The 20,057-nt window shown below is 40.9% G+C and overlaps 1 protein-coding gene across 18 annotated transcripts in view; it reads right to left on the bottom strand.

Annotated features, from left to right (window-relative positions):
• The window catches only part of SYNE1 (spectrin repeat containing nuclear envelope protein 1), a 474,716-nt gene that overhangs the window by 154,016 nt on the left and 300,643 nt on the right, over positions 1-20,057 (bottom strand). For 17 of the 18 annotated variants that reach the window (XR_008298258.1, XM_053222078.1, XM_053222079.1 and 14 more), the window contains 5 exons: positions 19,306-19,449; positions 13,958-14,152; positions 12,706-12,846; positions 5,013-5,180; positions 4,628-4,789 (listed from right to left, as the gene is read on the bottom strand). Coding sequence is in view for 17 of the 18 variants with exons in the window: in XM_053222078.1 (XP_053078053.1) it covers positions 4,628-4,789; positions 5,013-5,180; positions 12,706-12,846; positions 13,958-14,152; positions 19,306-19,449 (810 nt within the window). In the remaining variant the exon portion in view is untranslated. The remainder of the gene's footprint in view (positions 1-4,627; positions 4,790-5,012; positions 5,181-12,705; positions 12,847-13,957; positions 14,153-19,305; positions 19,450-20,057) is intronic. The other variant, XM_027056612.2, reaches the window with a different exon arrangement.

Here is a 20,057-nt window from a genome sequence, read left to right as displayed (position 1 = left end):
AGTCTGAACTTTTAAAATCTGTGCTTCCCGAAAGACCCCCTTTTGTCTTCATCTGTAGATAAAAGGAAATTTTACCTTTATCTATAACCCACAATCCCATTGTGTTTTTCTACAACATGTTGGTAATTCCCTTCACCCCTAAAGCACACTTTTTAATCACATATTAATGAGAAAGTCTGTCCTTTTTAGCTGCATGCATACTAGGTGCTCAGCACATCTAGTTGACTTAATTCTAATTCATGATCGATAAAACAGGTATCTCAATCACGAAGCAACCAGGAAGAAAAAAGCCATCTCATTTACTCTCAGTGGATTTGACCAATCCAGTATACAGGGAAGTCACTAGCTTCTTTTTCAGGCTCACAATGGTCTGCAACAGCCCTCTGAATGTTCTGCAGTAAGGAATAAAGGAATTAAGAATTCTAAAACTGTGGGTTTTCATCCTCTTAGAGTCAAGACTCTCTATTCATGCTTCAGTTTACTCTCAAGGGAGAGTTTTTTGCTCTCAAGGATGATTTTGGAAGGTAACTATAGTTTTAAACTTCAAGATCCAGCAGCCAAGCCTACTGGGGGCGGGACTTTTTTCTGATGTAAAATGTTTTGAAACCAGATAGAGGGGGTAGTTGTATAAGATAGTGAAAGTATTAAATGCCACTGAGGGTGCCAGCGGTGGGCGGGGGGGGGGGGGGGGGGGGAGGGGCGGTGCTCAGATAGTTAAGGGTCAGACTTCATTTCAGGTAATGGTCTCATGGTACAGGTTTGAGCCCTGAGTCAGGCTCCATGCAGACAGCTTAAGAGCCTGGAGGCTGCTTCACATTTTGTGTCTCCCTCTCTCTCTCTCTCTCTGCACCACCACCCCCATGCTCGCTCAAGCTCTCTCTCTGTCTCTTTCTCAAAAATAAACATTAAAAAAATAAAAAAATAAATACAATTTAAAAAATTAAAAAAAACAAATGCCACTGATTGTACAGTTTAAAGTGGTTAATTTTATGTGAGTGGAGTATCATGTCAATTTAAACAAAAAGATCCAACAATCAAATATGTCTTCACCCCTATAACTGTCTCAGCTGGTGGCCAGCTGTCTCCTTACAACATCTGACTCAAAACTAAGGAGGAGAAGAAACACACATCTTTGGGTTTCTGACTTGTGTTTACAAAGAGGGTATATGCACCACACTTCTGTGGTTTACAAAAGTACCTTAGGCTTCTCTAAAATGACTCACTCTGGGGACAACATGGAGTTCATGTTTGGCTTAACACCAAAGGTAAATGTGAATTTCATTGTGACTTTCAGAACTATTAACATCAGCACAGCTGGTTTCAAACTTTGGGTTGTCATATATAATGAAAAAGCAAAAATAGAAACAAATTTACCTCAGAGCTCTGCCCACTATCCATCACTGAGCTTAATGTGGTAGAGACAACACATGCCCACAAAGCATTAGCTGCCCATGACCATGAAGGTCCCTATCACAGAGGGCTTATCACTTAGAACAGCCACAAGTCAGCTTATGAACTGCATTACTGCCTTAAAAAATTTTTTTAATGTTTATTTTTGAGAGAGAGGGGGAGAGCCAGAGAGAAAGAGAGCGAGAGCGAGCAGGGGAGGGGCAGAGAGAGACAGAAGAGAGAATCTGAAGCTGGCTCCAGGCTGTGAGCTGTCAGCACAGAGCCCGACTCAGGGCTCAAACTCACAAATGGTGAGATCATGACCTGAGCCAAAGTGGAACGCTCATCCAACTGAGCCACCCAGGTTCCCCTGCATTAATGTGTTAAAATTAGATCCCCCATACAATTTAGAGAAGGTAACAGCAAAGGCCCAGCACTCTACCCAAATTCAGTAGATTTAGACAAGTAAGTAGAGGAAAAATGTAGGTATTAGGTCAGCTCCTTAAAGAAACATTAATACTTTCAAGAGAATGTTGGGAAAGAAATAACAACTGAAGGGTTTCTATTAATTTTTAGAAAATATAAAAAGTATACTGGACTGCCTCACCCACATTCAGTGGAACTTAGAAATAGTAATTCTACAACACTTCTTGGAATTTTTAAAATACCATTCCAGAAGCAAAGAGCCAATTTAGACTTTGAGATACTGTTAGCTTTTCACGTGGGCAGCTCTGTCCCAGAATTTGTAGAACTGAGGTACAGATGGCAAAAGTAGGTCAGATGGAAAATTTTAGATTTGGGGTGATATGAAAAGCAATACATAATTCATACTTTCTTTGCCTCTCAGCAGAGCATTAATATGTTAAGTTCCCATGATGGGTAATAATCACGAAAGTAGCTACATCTCCTTGCTGCTAGAATTGTTCACATGACCACTCCCAGCTTAGAAAGAGACAGAAATTCATGCGGCTGGCCTTAATTACAAGAAAAGTCACACATTCATTCTAATAGTTAATACTTACTTAGCATTAACGTGCAATTTTGTGTTTTCTCCATTAAATCCCTTGAAAATACTAATTTTGCTCTACATTCAGTTTATGCACGTTTTCATCCCAACGCCCAAGAGGCAGGGTGGTGGTTGGGAGCTAATTTCTGTTTTCAATTAGGAACCCTGGAATGTCAGGACAGACCACCACGATCCTGTTTTCAGGCAGTTCCTGAATCCTGAGGGACCCAGTGAAAGGTCTTGGGGGCTGCGGTCAGTCACCTGGGACACTAGAATCATGCACCCTGAACAAAGGCTGAGATAACCCAAAAGTAGAGAGAATTAAACTATGTAAACCCTCTCCTGGAACACCTGCTCGTTCGCGATGGCCTGACAGTGTGATACTGAAATTCACACTACAGTAGCCTTTGGATAATTTAGGCTCAATTCCTTTTGAAGTTTTAGAGGAAACTATAATCAAATGGAGATCACTTGTCCTGCCCCTTCCGGCATAGTGAAGCATGGGGCTGGGGCGGAGGGGCAGCTGAGCAGACAGAGCCCCAGGGGGCACACTGGTTCTACACAGGCAACTTTTTCAGCTGACAGTAAGGTGGCAGCAGTTGACAAGTTGATAACTGGAGTATCAGTTAAAGAGGACCATGGTGCTTGAAAGAAAATTGCATTGTAATAGTCACCTAAGTCCCTGGACTGTCCTCATGACTGGTTTAGTCCAGGTGAACAAAGACTGACCCTAACTCTATATTTGTACAGCACCTTCCCCAAACCAGACTGACTATGGATGACTTTGGGAGAGCAGAAAGCCCCACAGAAGGTAGTTTTACAAAAATAAGGCCTAAAGACGGGTGCTACACATTTTGATCTCTATCTTAAGAAGTTACAGAAGTGTCAAAAACCTGAAGCCACTATTTCTCAATACACTGTCTCCAGATAAAATATGCTCATTTTGGGGTTATATTGCAAGAACACCACATATATTCTTAATATATGTAAAAGAATGCAATTTTATCTTAGACTACATATATGAGCAACCAATATATTCCACGGTTTTCCTGGATTCAAAGAAAAAAAAAAGTGCAGAGTTTCATGCCTAAAGCTAATAAATTTCCTAAGTCCTTGACAGATACACATATCACATCATGTTTTACAGCACTTAATTTACATCTAAAAACACCTTTGTTTTCCTGCCTTTTTAGAGGGTTAGTACATGCTCCTCCATTCTGGCAGGGGGGCGAGGGGGAGGGCAGGTAGTATTTCCCCATATCACGGTGACTGAATATTTCAATGAACACCTCAGTACCCCTGGCTCTCAGTTATACTCGATTATGCATTAACAGTACACTTGATCATACTGCTAAAGAATTAACTGGATTTTAATATATGCATTTTCTTAGCATAGGTTTAAAAAAAATTTTTTAATGTTTATTATTTTTGAGAGAGAGAGACAGCGCGAGGCGGGGAGGGGCAGAGAGAGAGGGAGACACAGAATCTGAAGCAGGCTCCAGGCTCTGAGCTCTCAGCACAGAGCCCAATGCGGGGTTTGAACTCACGAACTGTGAGATCATGACCTGAGCCAAAGTTGGAGGCTTAACCAACTGAGCCATGCAGGTGCCCCTAGCGTGCATTTTAAATTGATATATTTTTAACATCTTTCTGAATTAGGTTAGTGGAATCATCTCTGTTTCTCACGTCAAGCCAAAGATTTGCCTGTTTGCGTAACATTTTAAAAAACGATTCAAGTCAGGTACAACCATAAGATTATGACTCTGAAGTCCTGTTCTTCAACTGCTTCTTTGCCCACTTAAGTCTGAGAGCTATTCTCTGAAGTGATCACGGAAAGGTGCTAGGCCCATACTGGCTAAGTTTCTTAAGACAACAGTAACCGGAGGAGGTAGATGAAAGTACATTTTATCCCCACAACAGTTCACAACAGCAACAGCACAACGTGGCAACTATTAGGAAAGGCACTTTGTGTGATAACAGTGAAGAAGCCCCGTCGGGCATGTGGCTTTCTTTGCCTCAATTCAAGGTCTGCATTTCCGTCTTTCCTTCCTGGATCCCTCCCTGAAGAAGTGGTGGAAACAACCACCATGTGGAATCTTGTTTACTCTGTAAGCACTGATCTAATGCAACACAAAAAAGTCAGTCTCCTCTCCCAAACACATGCTGAGCCAACCAGTCACCAGAGTGGCACTACCTAATCATGCGGGAAACCGAAGTCACCGCTACTTGTACCTGATGCTCCGCCATCTGGCTCTCTGGACCCCTGCCGTGCTCCAGACTCTCACTGAGTTTCATCTCGATGGCTTCCATTTTTGTGGAGATGGACTGGAGGGAGTCCTGGTACTTCTGCTGCCTTTCCAAAGCTTCATAGAGAGTGCGCTGCTTTTCACTGATCTAAAGAAGAAAAGGATATTACCAAATGTCTCCTAGCCTCTTATCTTCTAGGTTACTACACTTCTTTCCTCATGCGACATCCTGACGTCTGTGGCCCAACAGACGGTATCCGACTCTGTGCACGGAGTGTGTTAACTCCGGGCGTGGGTTTCATAAAACAGTCGCTCAGATAATCCCGTGTGCGGTGGACGGAGTTAAACACTTCCACGTTTCGGAGACTTACCACATTCTTTAGGGTTTCCCAAGAACGCTGCAAATCATCCAGCTTAGCGGTAGTAGATGGCTCCAGTCCTAGTTCATAGAACTCCGGTGATGGCAACGTGCTGGGGTGGATCCTGGCAGCATCTGTCTGCAACCTCTCAGCAGATAAGGCCTGGTAATAAGCAATGTCCTGCGGTGCAAAGCCCGGTGTTGGGTTCAAGAAGAAGACAAATTTAGGTTAACGTGTGCTGTATTGTTTGCCTTGTGGAGGAAGGGTTTGGGATTCACCTAAACTATAAACTATTATAGGGGCGATAACAGGGGCTATAAACTATAGAGGTTTGTGTAATTCTTGTGACGAGAAGACAAAGATTGTGTCAAAGCACACTACAGTTGCTTCTGAATTTTGGCTTCTATAAAAAAAAAAACAACAACAAATATTTCAAGTTGCCAAACTCATTCTTAGTTTATATTTGGTAAAACAGAAATACAAAAGATTAGAGTGGTGCACATATTCAAAAGACGAACTAATAAGGCAAAAAAAGAGAATCTTAATTATCTCCTAAACTGTTGTTTTTTAATGTATTGATTAAAGTGCTGCATGCTTTTAAAAAGTACTTGATTTAAATAATATTAAGTCATTTTTGAGGCACAGCCAGATCTTCCATATCTGTGAGTTCATCACTCACAGGAATTAACTTCTTGTAATATTAAATAAAGGAAAATGTAATCAGGAAGTTAAAACTACTCTAAGAAAGAAATAATAAAAATGATTCCTTCTCATCACTTCCTGGAAGTACACTGGAAATAATCAAAGTGAATGATGAAAAACAAACCTTTTGAAATTTTTATTATTTCTTGGGTTATAAGTACCATTACATATTTTATAGTATTAATAACGGACTCTCCTACATCAAGACATATAATCATGTGTTTTCAATTGTTTCTATGCATATTTATGTGTATTAATAGAAATTGAATTGGGGAGTAATGTTTATATTCTGGGAATTTCTATTACAAAGTTCACTACTTTTGGGGCACCTGGGTGGTTCATTTGGTTAAACCTCCGACTCTTGATTTCAGCTCAGGTCCTGATCTCACTGTTTGTGAGACTGAGCCCCGCACTGGGCTCTGCACTGGGAGTGTGGAGTCTGCTTGGGATTCTCTCTCCCTCGCTCTCTGCCCCTCCCCCATTTGTGTGCACGTGTGTGCATATGCCCATGCACTCTCTCTCTCTCTCTCTCTCTCTGTCTCTCTCTGGCACTTGATGGGATGAGCACTGGGTGTAACATGTAAGTGATGAATCACTAAATTCTGCTCCTGAAATCACTATTATACTCTATGTTAACTAACTTGGATTTAAATAAAATTTTAAAAATAAAAAATTAAATAAACAAACATTAAAAAAAGTTCACTACTTTTGCAGTTGTACTGTTGGAGATAATAATGTATCTGAATGGAAAATACCTGAGCCTTATCGATAAGGTAAGGTCTTATGGATAAGGTCTTGGTAAAAAGTCTTCAAGAAGGACCCAGACACTGGAGAAACCAAAATAAGAACAGGAAAGGGCTGGTGTTCGGGGGTGTGTATGAGGACAGAAGCAGGATTGTGGGGTAAAAGGGGTTCAGACAGGAGTCTGACACCGGAGGAGTCAGAGCTGAGATTCCAGTTGAAATTCTCCTAAGTAGCTATATAACGAGAAAGTCACTCACATCTCAGGCATCTGTTCCCTCATGTGTGTAACACTGGGGAGTTCTGAGGATTAAATGAAGTCATATTTGAGTGGCCATGAGACCTGGTACTTATTTTGTTGTTGACACTTCTAGGTAAGTCCCCAACCTTTACTGAAGACACTGGAACATGGAGACTGGTTCCTCCTTGTTCCTGATCCTTCACCATTCTGGGTAGATTACTTTGCTCTTCTCAAGTCTTTGCTAAGCTCTATCCATTCACCCTCACCTACTTTCACTCCGCTTCAGTCCTCCACACCCTTGAACATGATAGCCTGTCATCACTGAATAGGTTCACCCCATGTGCACTTCTAGCTATGTCTAAAGTTACTTAAACTCTCCTCTTGCCAACACTGCTGCCTTCTTTGCCCCTTTAAACTCTGCGTTGCTCACCTGGAAAATCCCAGGCAGGACTCAATCCAACTTTACATTCCAGAGCGCATGGGTGTACATGCTCATGAGCATATACACACCCCCCCACACACACACAAACACACAGCTGAAGCCATCGAGGAGATACCCCTGAAACTCCTCAAATTTCCAAAAATCTGTCTACGTTCAGACTCCCCTTTATCTTATACTTGCCAGTTTCCCGGCTGAACGATAACCCTCCCACCTACTCCCAGAATCCCATCCACTTTCACTCTTTCAAGGACCTTGGTGCATTACTATCCTCTCTATCTCTACTGATTTTCTCCTCAGCATATAAAGAAAGGCAAATCTTTTCAGTCTAAAAACACATACTCTTTTTCGGTATTTTTCTTACAGGGTGTCACATGTTAGAAAAGTCCACAAATCACAAAGTGATGGGTCATCACACACAAACACATAGTTGTGATTGTCGTTTCTTCCTTTTCTCCCGTTCACATGATAATCCAGCTTCTGAAAATGGTAGTTTGCACTTGATAATGTTCACTTTCTCACCCCCCAATCCACTTCTAAATACCCAGCTGTGCTTTGACCCTAATGATTCTTTTCTGTAAAATAAAATGATTATTTTCAGCCCTTCTTCTGCCTGACCTCTGGAAAGCATTCCACACCTCTGACTGTCCCTTTTTGGAAACACTGTCCCTGTAATCTGTTCTCCTCCAAGCTCCAGTCATTCAAGCTTTCACTTGTGTATTTCCCTCAGTTATTTATAAGCTCTGCACTCACATCTTCATTTTTACATTCCAAACTCAACATTTCCAAAAACAAAAACAGACAAATAAAACAAAACAAAACCATCCAGGATGAGAAATAACAAATTTACAAAAAAAAAAAAAATCACGTTCTAGCCATCTTTCAATAAATGGAACTTCTAGGCAGAAGCTCTGATCGTGGGATTTATTCTCTATCTCTTCTCTCCCTTCCCATCCACAGGTTATTTAGGATGAATTCTATTGACACATACCCTTGCCCCAGCACTGCTTCAAGTTCTCATTAGAACAACAACTGCCCAATTCCCAGGTTGCAAACTCGTAGCCTGCAGGCTGCCTCCGGCTTGCACACATTTAGTTTGGTTTATGCAGTGTATGATACTGTTGAAAATGTCATCGAAGTAGAGAGGTTTAATAAGAATCCAGATTCATAGCTCCTTTTGCAAACCAGAAGGTACATAAGACTGGACTCTGTGTCCACAGGACTATGGTAGTTCTAACAGGGGACAGGCTGCCTGGTTTATGAACAGAGGTGCTGTTCGGGTCCTTTTCATTCCCCGGCCGTTGACATCACAGCCCTGGCCAGGCATCAGAATGTGCAACTTCCGTCTCTCACTAGCTTCTCTGGGTCTGAATCTGTCCATCTTTATTCTACTGTCCACACTGACCCAGGATGATCTGTTCTCAGACTTACTTCTGTACATAGCTTCTAGTTAAATTCCCTCTGTGGTTAACTATTAGCTTCTGGATAAAGTTCAGTGTGTGTGTGTGTGTGTGTGTGTGTGTGTGTGTGTGTGTATGTGTCCTTCATGATGTGTTTCCTTCAGCCCTCTCAGTTTCTTTTCTCCCCTTCTCCCTCCTCCTCCGAAACTGGTTTTCTAATTATACTGACCCTATTTGCAGTTGTCTTGATGGGCCATCCTCCTTCCTGCCACCACACCTTTCCATATGTCTTTCCTTCTTGCCTGAAAAACGTCACCTCACTCTAGTGCACACCAACTGCTTAACTTGCACTCCTTTCCTAAAGCCACAGGGTGCCCCCTCTGACCCATCCTGAACTCCAGGTTCAGGGGCGCACTCCAAATCTGCCCTCACCATGCAGTGTTTCTCCCCATCCTGGCCATTGTCCCATTCTATTGTGATTACTCACTCCAACTGTGAGCTCAGTTAAGACCAGAGAAGTGCCTTTTGTCTCTGACTCTGAGCAGGTCTTAGGATGTTTGGCAAATAACAGGCAGGCATATATATCTATAATGCATCATACATATAAAAGCACTTTTGTAAACTTTATATACACAGAAGGTACTTTTTTTTTTTTTTGAGTGGGCAGGGGCAGAGGGAGAGAGAGGCAAGGGGCAGAAAGGAAGAGAGAGGAGGGAAAGTGAGAGAGAATCATAAGCAGACTTCGCACCCAGCAAGGAGCCCAGGAGCCCAACATGGACCCTGATGCCGGGCTGGATCTCATGACCATGAGATCATGACCTGAGCCAAAATCAGGAGTCAGATATTCAAATGACTGAGCCACTCAAGCACCTCAAGAAAGGTAATAGTATTACTGGGTCCACAAGGAAAAGCAAAAAGTTGTTTTAAATGTACAATTTTTAAATTAAATACTCTTTTATAAATAAGGAAGCCCCCCAAAAGAGCCAGAATAAAATACATTTGTTACAAAAAATATTTTTTTCTGGTTCTTTTGTAGGTGGGGGGGGGGAGAGTGAGAGAGAGAGAGAGAGAGAGAGAGAGAGAGAGAGAGACTGTGTGTGTGTGTGTGTGTGTGTGTGTGTGCGCGCGCGCGCACGCGCGAGTGTGGTATGTATGTGTATTGCTCAGGCCTATTACACAGGAATGAGAATTCCTGGTTTCTTAAAAAGCACCTGAAAAAGTATCGCCTTTTGTAGATGAATAGTTTGAGGACTACATATATTCAAATATTGAATTGAATATTTGAGGGCCACATATATTCAATAAAATAAAACAATCCTCTAATTACAAAATGGAGGCCTTAACTGGCATAGCAAAGAATCATCCTCAGAAAGACGTTTCTTATTGCTTTGTACTTAAGATATGAGAGTTATTATCCAGTGGATTCCTAACAAAATGAATTTGGAAAGCTACAGTTACTATTTCATTTACATTGTCCAGGTTAAAGAGTATTTTCATGCTTCACATCACACTTAATTTTTAAAAGTTTGTGAATTAAGTAGCATTGCTCGCTGTTACAAATGAGGCTGCTAAAGGACGTTGCAGGTACAGTCAGCTTACAGGCAGAAGAGACGGGACTCATGCTGAGCTTCTAACCTGGAGCCTGGTGCTCTACCAGGTACAAACCTTGGCTTCTGTCAACTCTGCCAAGGAGCTCGCCTCTTGCTTTGCTTCTAATAGCATCAAGAAGCCTGCAGCAAATCCTGCGGTTGCCTGGTTAGTTCCACTCTCCAGGAAGCTACACTGTTACCACATTGAGCTAAGAGCTACTGTCAGAGAGACAGAACCCACTGACTGCGGAGGGGTGGGGGGGTGGGCCGGGTTGGGGGGAATCGCTCCGTTATACAATGGAGATCTACTTACAGAAGCAGCAAGCACAAAACCTTCCTTTAACAGCTGCAATTTTATACAGCAGTTATATTTGGCTGCCCCCTAAAACAGCTGCACACATTCTATACAGTATGTTGAGTCTGAAAAGTGCAATTTATGAGGATTCTAAATGTCCTCCTCAACTACAAGAGAAAATTTTGCAAATCCAGCACATCCCCGGCCAGGTTGCAGTGTTTGTTCATTTTCCTCTGACTTATATTATTGTACAAGAATAACACGTGGCCTTAATGAAGGGGTTGATCTGCTTGAACACCAAGCATAGCACATTTGCTTTTTAAGGGCCTCCTCTGAGTAAGGGCATTTTTTTGGTTAATCTTCAGTATCACGTATAAGTACGTTCACAATGTGATTTAATTGATGCTTTCCCTTGATGGCGGAGGGGTGTCAAAATCTATTTAAAACAAAGAAAGATCTCACTCATAATTTTAGGATTTGACTGAGTTTGACAGCTGAAGTAACCATAATATGAGAACATTTGTGTATTTTATCATTCACGAGGCATTTTTATATGTACATTGAGAGACACTTTACAAGAAGTATCATGGAGGCTTACCATCTTAGACCAGGGATATTCTCCCCACAGTGTTAATCTTAAGGCTTCGGTTTATTGTTCCATTTGAAAAATTTAAGAACATTAAGTTTATTATATACGATAGTTTTTTCCTATACAATAGCTGACTATAGCCAAGTTTCTCTGATTCTAATAACATCTGTGACCACAGAGAAGAACACAGCATCAAAGAATGAGTAATACATATTTTAAACTCAGAATCTGAACAAAAGTTTCCCCCAGGGTACACTGAACTTCTCTTTTTTTTGTTTTGTTTTGTTTTGTTTTGTTTTTAGTCTCTTCTCATCACTTTTGTTATTAGTCATCCCACATCCACCTTTCTAAATTATGAGGTCCTTGATGGCAGGGGCCACTGTTGTCTTCTCCTTTATTACCTGTCTGGAACCCAGAAAACATTTCATGCCAGGCAGGTACTCAAAATGTGTCTGATGAATGAATAAATTCATAACTTCCTAGAGCTACATACAGTTTGCCAAGAGAACTGTTTTACCTAAAACATTCATCAATTTTATATTCCTGTTTTAGGGGAAGAAGGTTTTTTTTGTGTTTTTTTTTAATCACAGAAATACTATTTTGAATGCTCTGTTTTAAAATAAAAATAATTGTAACTGATTTGTAATATAGCTTATAGAACATTTGTTCTGTTTAACGCTTCTTCCTTAATAATAAATTTCCACTTCTTTGAACACTTACATAATTTCACAGTAATATCATTAAACTTTTAAAGACTATTTTGGCTAGGGGCGCCTGGGTGGCTCGGCAGGTTAAAGGTCAGACTTCGGCTCAGGTCACGATCACAAGGCTTGTGGTTCGAGCCCCACATCAAGCTGCTGCTGCCAGCACAGAGCCCACTTCGGAGCCTCTGTTTCCCCCCTCCACCCCTCCATTGCTTGTGCTCTCTCTCTCTCTCAAAAATAATAAATAAAAATTAAAAAAAAAAACTAAACTATTTTGGTTAAAGGAAAAAAAAAGAAACTAGTACTTAACATGCATTAAAAATCTTTGGCTATTGTAAACGCATATTTTTTATTTCTATACAATATTTTTGATGAAAACTCTTTAACATATTTAACTTAGCACAATCTGAATCTAACATAGTGTATGCTAAAAAGCACCACATAACAAGGTATCATCTCCACTTTATAGGAAACAAAATTTAACGTTATTGAAAAATAGATAAAAAACACAAGTCTACTTAGACATTCCAATATATACACCGGGCCATCCCCCTTAAATTGGTTGACAGTAAATAAAGAAAGAGTAGAAGGTTTTCATCTTTAAAATCTGAGCTTATCAGTGTCAAAACCACGTTCGATGAATGTTACAATACAAAGAGATCATGTTAGTTTACAATGGTGACATAAACATTTCTTTCTCTGTTCGGATGCAGTACTCCTATTAGATAGCTGTTAGAACTCAAGCCATAATGCCTTATAACATGGCCTTCTCCAGCTATAATTTCTGTGACCTAATTTTTGCTCATGTCACTGCTGGAAGCCCAGAAGAGGAGCCAGTGTGCTGAGCCCGTAGTGGTTATCACATGACAATCACAGTTTGTGCAATTTCACACCTAATGGTGCGTCCCTCAAGTCTAAGATTCATACCCACAGTCTATTAAGAACAGGAATGGAGTCCTGCATCCATCCAGAGATCCTAGCTAGAGGAATGCCAAATCGTGGTACCTGGTTAACAGAAGCATCTGTATTAGCCACAGGTGAAGGGGAGCGACAGGCAGGTGGAGAGGAAATTTCACTGTTGGTTCCCTCCTCCCCAGACTCCTCTGTGACGGGTGACAGCAAAGTGTGACAGCGACCCGCAGTCATCTATCACATAAAACGTAGCCCAAAGGACACGAACAGAACATCAGTTAGCTATTTTAACAAAAGACCTAGTCAGGCACAGGTCAAAACAAAGGTAAGGATATTCCAAGAGTTAGAAATACTGACACCCGAATCTATATACGAATTCTGCGTTAGTACTTAAAAGTTCTGTCTTCAAGTTAATAAGACTTTAGGGACCATTTGTAAAACAGGGAAAGAGGGTGCCTATCACATTAAAGACTTTTGTTGTTGATTCAGTGTTTTCCTTTCCTTGATGTTTGTTTGTGTCTTTATAAATAAGTAGAATCATGGATCATACAAGGGAGAGAAGGGTCTACAAAATAAAACTTGAGTCTTTTGTGGACATCTCGGATTCCAAATGTCCTAGGGACATAACTGTACCCAAAATAATATTTTGCCAAAAGAGTCCAGGTACATACACTATCTGAGGCATAGCACATATGTGTGGAAAATATGCAGCACTGGAAAACCCTGTCATTCCCAAAACAACTAATGCATTTTTAGATACAAAGTGATAAGGAAATAATGTTGCAGAACAGCAATTAATGGAACCTACTTATTTTAATCCAAAGCTACACTTTGGATTTTCTATTTTCTTATTTTTCTAATAACAGCTTTTCTTCTATATTTTATTAAACATTTGTATAACAGAATACACAAACATATCTAGCTGGCCAGTGTTTTAGCTTGGAAAACATACACAAAAAATTTGTGTAGCGTGATTCTCCTATCTCCCAGAAATCTACAAAACTGTGCAAAGGAATTTTTTTTTTTTTGAAGCTCAGAGCCTTTCAGTGTGATTGCTGAACTATAAACAAATGCAGGGCCAACCTTATGCATATTAAATAATTCAGCCGCCTCAAGCCAACAGCTTCATTTTAACTGTCCCTGTTTAGGGTATAGGCATTAAAAACTGGCCTTGGCCCAAATGTAGTCAGAGTTGAGACTGTTCCTCATTCTGATCTGCAAGACCTAGCACCGATCCCTAAGTTCAGCCACGGAGAGGGAACCTAGAACCGCTAGCCAGGGGGGGCAGTCAGAAGGGAGCGCAGCGCGCCAGCTCCCATCAAACCCGGCCTTGACCCTTACTTACCATGACCACAGAGGGGTGGGCCGAGGTCGCGGGGAGGAGCTCCCGGTCCAGGTCCTCCGTCCCCTCCGCCAGCCCCTCCACCTCCGTCACCGTCAGCAGCATGGTGGCATGCTTGGCTTTCATCGTCAGCATCTTGCACTTGGAGTTCAAAGAGGCGATCTGCTCCTGGTAGCCCTTGATTTTCTGAGCCAGCTCCTGGGGAAACATTTCCCCCCCGCCCCACTGTGTGTCAGAGCAGCATCAAAAGGAAACAGAACTAGTGGCGTTCATCTTGCTCCAGCGCTGGCCAATGAAATCACAGAGCTGCGGCAGCCGGCGGCAGGGCCGCGGCGGAGAGGCAGGATGTGGACGTGCGAGCGCAGGGGGCTGCCGGCAGCGCACCCGCAGCCCGACCGACCGCGGCGCGGCGGGGCCGGAAGAGCGGCTGCGCGCGGGCCGGGAAGGAGTGCCCCGCGGCCCGGCTCCTAAACCCGGGAGAGGCTCCGGGTGCAAGCCGGAACTTATGTAACCTTAAGAACTGGCAACTTTCTTTAAAATGCCTAAACAATCTGAAACTGCCAGATGGTTCATGCCGCGGAAATTAGGTCATGTGATGACTAAAACTACAAAAAATGCAATGCTCAGCTCTGACCATACTGTGTATCAGATAGAGCAGTCATCTGTTACAGACGGTGTCACAAAAGTAAACTGCATGTCAATTCCTGTGGCCCATGGAGTCTTTTTTCGTAGAGCAGCTAAATAGCGCACAGGAGACCCTAATTATTTATGCAGATTATTCCCCAAATAAAGTTTTGTACATTCATCACATTTTCCCCTCGCGCCTTACGTGTTTCTAATGTTTCAAATTAGAGCTTTGAACTTGAAGCTCAGTTCAAATTTAAGTTCATTTGTGGTTGAAAAAATTGCAAAAATTGTTTAATTTTAAAAATTAAAAATCGTCTTAGAGATCTAAAATACTAAATAAAGAATAATAATCTAAAATGGTGATTCTAAAATGTTAAGTTTATACTTTCTTATTTAAAAGATGCATATGTGTTCATCAAAAATAAAGATGTATATTCCAAAACCTTAATCCTAAAGTACCAAACTATTCCATTTTTTCTATTCCTTTTATTTGGCTCCTTTGCCTGAAAAGTTGTCATTGAGTGTTTGTACATAACGCCTTTTGCAACAAAAACATTAAATGTCAATTTCTTTGAAACAAGAGTGTGTATATACCTATATACATACATGCACATATACATACTATGCATGTATATGTATGTATACAAATACTATCCTCTTAAACACATTGACATTCAAACTAGAGCTTTGAACTTGGAAGTTCAGAAACAAAATGACAACAGGGGCACCTGGGTGGCTCAGTTGGTTAAGGGTCCAACTCTTGGTCTTGGTGTCATGATGTCACGGTGGGGGGATTGAGCCCTGTGTAGGACTCCACACTGTGCAGACACACATATATATCATTTTGTTATTGTCATTTTGTTTCTCCCGTCCAAGCCAAAACTGAGTAAGTGGAAGGGAAAATGATACAGTGGAACTCAGCCAGTAGCCCGTCTTCTTGACTTCTACTACAGCACAAGAATATTTAAAGGAAGGACTTTTATTTATTTTTTAAGTTTATTTAGAGAGAGACGGAGGAGGGGAAAAGAGAGAGGCAGAGAGAGAATCCCAAGCAGCCTCCATGCTTTCAGCTCAGAGCCCTACATGGGGCTCGATCCCCATGAACCATGAGATCTTGACCTGAGCCAAAATCAAGACTTGGACCCTTAACCAACTGAGCCACCCAGATGCCCTTAAAGTAAGAATTTAGAAAGTAGAAATGATCACTTTTTACCTTTTAGAGTTGCAGGTACTTAATTAAACCTAAGAGGGCTTTTTTAAAATAGTGATTAAACAGCTATTTACTACATCTGGCCTAGTGCCTAATTTGTGGTTACTCTATTATAATTAGTTAACATACACATATAGAAGGCATCTACCAGCTTAATGGACTCCTTGAACTCCATGTTTTCATAGGAAAAATCACTAAACCTTCTTATGATGGCTTGCCCCACTGGGGTAGATTTGAAGAATCTTTGCGAAGTAGAGTTAGTTTCAGTCCTTCACCTTTTCTGCCTACATGGAAGGTCATGGCCCCCTACTGCTGTACCCTGCAGAGGCGTGCCCATGCTGGCAGCAAACATCCATCTCCTAAACTGCAGTTGTAACTTTCTTGTGTATAAAACTTAATTGGGTTGTTTGTTAACCATCCAATTCTGGTCTTCACTTCAAAAGATTTTGATTAGGAGGCATTTTGTAGTCATCTCATATGACCCCCTTGGAGAAATAGCTCTTTAGACTTTCTTCTGTAAAAATAAAACCTGTCTAAATCGTAACAACTAGTGGGTGGTTAAATCTACTAAATTAAAATGGAGCCCTAATGGGTTCATGTGTTCACTATTCTCAGGAGGCATATGTATTTTTAACTTTTACTGGATATTTCTGAAAATGATTACCAAGGATGAACATAAATAGATGGGAATGTCAGGTAAAGTGGCTGTTCTGAGGAAAGCTGCCTTCTGTGACCAGTGTCCCGCCCTCAGGAGAAGGCCTTGTATATAAGGTAAAAAAAAAAAAAAAAAAAAAAAAAAAAAAAAAAAAAAAAGAGGCTTGAGTATTCTCTCCTATGATTTAAAAGTGGCAGGATAATTTTCTCAAATCAAATGCAGCATTTAAAAAATTACAGAAAAAGGGTCTCTTGGTGGCTCAGTTGGTTAAGCATCCAACTTAGCGCAGGTCATGATCTCACAGCTCATGAGTTCAAGCCCTGCATTGGGCTCTGTGCTGACAGCTCAGAGCCTGGAGCCTGCTTCCGGTTCTGTGTCTCCCTCTCTCTACTCCTCCCCAGCTCATGCATTCTCTTTCTCTCTTTCTCTCTCTCTCTTTCTCTCAAAAATAAACATTAAAAAATTTTTAATGTGAATTCTTTAGAAGTGAATATATTATCAAGTAATTTTATGAATTACAGCTAGTCTTCTAGATACTAGATTCACCTCAAAATTGAAATTCCATTAAAAGGAGATTGAAAAAAAAGGAAAAAGCTGGGGCGCCTGGGCAGTTCAGTCAGTTAAGCATCTGACTTTGGCTCGTCACGATCTTTCAGTCTGTGAGTTCGAGCCCCACATCGGGCTCTGTGCTGACAGCTCAGAGCCTGGAGCCTGCTTTGGATTCTGTGTCTTCCTCTCTCTCTCTCTGCCCCTCCCTGCTCGTGCTCTGTCTCTCTTACTCTCAAAAATAAATAAAACATAAAAAAAAAGAAAATACAGGAAAAAGCAGGCTTCCAAATTTTTACGTTATCTTAAATCAGGCTTTCTCCACTCAGCACTTTCCTTCCTGTGTTTGTTTTATACACACAATGAGACTCTCACATGACTATGCCATTATTTATGATAATGTATTCTAAGTCACATGACAAAACTTGCAAATGTCTACACTCATGTTTAGAACTGGAAAGAGAAAATGTGACAAAATGAACAGATCACTGAACAGGAGCCTGGAGGATGGTCTTCAGCTGAATGTACTGAGAGCCAAATATGTGACCTTGGACAAGTCATGTATCTTCCTGGGCCATTATTCTTCTCTTCTGTGCAATAACATAGTCCAAATAGTTTCTGTTGCACTGGAAAAACTATGGAATTTGGAGGCACAGATTTGGGAGCCTTGGAAGTTACTTAAAAATATCAGTTTTGGGGCACCTGAGTGGCTCAGCCAGTTAAGCGTCTGACTTCCACTCAGGTCATGATCTCACAGCCTGTGAGTTCGAGCCCCGCATCAGGCTCTCTGCTGACAGCTCAGAGTCTGGAGTCTGCTTCGGATTCTGTGTCTCCCTGTCTCTCTGCCCCTCTCCCCACGCTCACTCTGTCTCTCTCTCTCTCTCAAAAATAAATAAACATTAAAAAAAAATTTTTAATAAAAGTTTCTGTTTTCTTATCAGTAAAATGGAGATGATTAAAAAAAAATCCTTACCTCACAGAGTTGTTATAAAAGATAATGTAACAACTTTGTAAATTGTTTTTAAAAAAGCCCTCCCCCAAAAAACACTATAGTAATGATAATAATGTTCTTTCAGATAAGATTTTAAAAATATATACTTTCTGTACTATGATAGAAAAGCTGTTACAAAAAATTCTGGATTGTATAAAATGAGATTAAAAATAGTATCAAAATTAATTTATAATATATAGTCTAATGTATGAATTATATAAACAGTGGTCTCAATATTTGGGTAACATATTTTCATGTAACCAACGGCATAAGAAATCAATAGTTAACGTAGATGCTATCTATAGTGTAGAAGTAAATGTAGGTGTGATATTTATTTACATTATTTTGTAAATCACATATACGTGTAAGTTACTGATGCACTTGACATGTCAAAAAATTAAAGAACTGCATTTGGAGACTGGGATATTTTATTCTTCAAAGGCAACAATTGAATCTTCTGAGAAACTCACTATGATACTTAGTTTGGAAAAAAATAGTTTGTTGCTCTTATGACAACAAAGTTAAAATAGAGCCAATAAAGAATAAACTAAATATCTACCCTTGGCACAGAGAAATTAAGATACTCTCATCCCATTGCTTCCCCCGATTCATGATGCTATGAGCCAGTCCCCAAGGGAAAGAGGAAATAACTCATATAGGAATTGACAGGTCAGAGAAGGACATTCACTGCTAAGAATCAATGGGCCCAAACAGTCAAGGTCTCTGATCTCTGAGACCAAGTCTGTACAAGGGGTGTCCAAGTCCTCAGGTCATAATGAAGTCATAAATACAAGAAAGAAGGCTTTTTTGAAAATGGGGAAGATGCTAACAGTCACAATCTGGGAATCAGCAAAAAAAAAAAAAAAAAGACTACACTCTGATTTTGGTGGTAGGAACTGAAATAACCTACATTTGAAAGTGCAAATGATTTTGATTTTAATATGAAATACCTCTTCTGTTTAAAGAGGGTGATCAAAGCAGCAAAGTCTTAGGAACTACTGTTTCTAACAGGTTTTATAAGACAGAGTGGACTGTGTTTGGTGTATTAACCGTGAGAATTTTGGGTGCAGGAGACGGTGGATCCCAGGTGAGATATGTCATCAGTAACATGTAAAGAATTTTGGCATCAAGGGGCAGACTCATGCTCCTGGGTCTTGGAAACGATCCACAAAAACAGCCCTCAAGGTGCAAAGACCGTCAAAGGGGCTACCTGAGAACGAAGCACACTGTGTGCGGGCCAGGGAAAACTTTTCTCTCTGATTCACTAGAAACCAATCACATTTTCTCACCAAGCCAGTGTCTTGCCTGCCTTCCTGTCTCACCTCATGCCGAGAAATCTGGGCTTGCAGCTCCTGGATGTTGCTGGTGGCCGTGGGTGTGTCCTCAATCTCTCTGTGAGCTCCTTCTATAAGCTCCTGGAGGTGCTGCATTTCTTGCTCATATTGTTCATATTGTACCACGGCCTCCTTTGAAAGAAAAAAAGACGCACGGTTATCTTTCTAGATCAATCACTGTGGGCCATTCTGTACTGCTGTCTATGGCGTTAGGTGGTATTTACCTGGGCATCTAGGGAATAAAGAAAGGATGGGTCAAGTCCCTGGATGATGAGAGTCCTCAACTTTATGCAGATCTTTCAAAGCCTTGTCTCTAAAATAGTTCGCCAGGATTATGGATGGACTCAAAGCAGCTAAGTGGCTAGATCCTCTCTCTTTTCCCTATTCAAATTATGCTGAAAATGGCAATGTCATAGTCAGAACAACGTCAGGGTGGGAAGCGGTATGAAAAACGTGATTACTTCATTTTTCCACCTAAGAAATACTAAATCTATATGTGAGGCACTTGACTAAATGCTGGGTGGGAGATTAAAAAATGAAGGAAGCATGACTTCTAGCCTCAGGAATTTACTATGTAACAAATTACAAGATAATCCAAGGTGCAAGAATAGTTGACCAAGTAAACCCTTAGCTATTTAATGAGAACCTACGTAGGCAACTTTTGGATAAGGCAGGTGAAATATTAGTTGAAAGGGCATAGGAGGTGGGTAGCATCATTCCTTCCTCGTAAATGACTCTTC

This window comes from Acinonyx jubatus, chromosome B2, assembly GCF_027475565.1.
Source record: "Acinonyx jubatus isolate Ajub_Pintada_27869175 chromosome B2, VMU_Ajub_asm_v1.0, whole genome shotgun sequence".
In the NCBI taxonomy this organism is placed as follows: Eukaryota; Metazoa; Chordata; class Mammalia; order Carnivora; family Felidae; genus Acinonyx; species Acinonyx jubatus.
The sequence above is the reverse complement of the archived record's forward strand: the minus strand, read 5'-3'. Positions and strand labels throughout refer to the sequence as shown.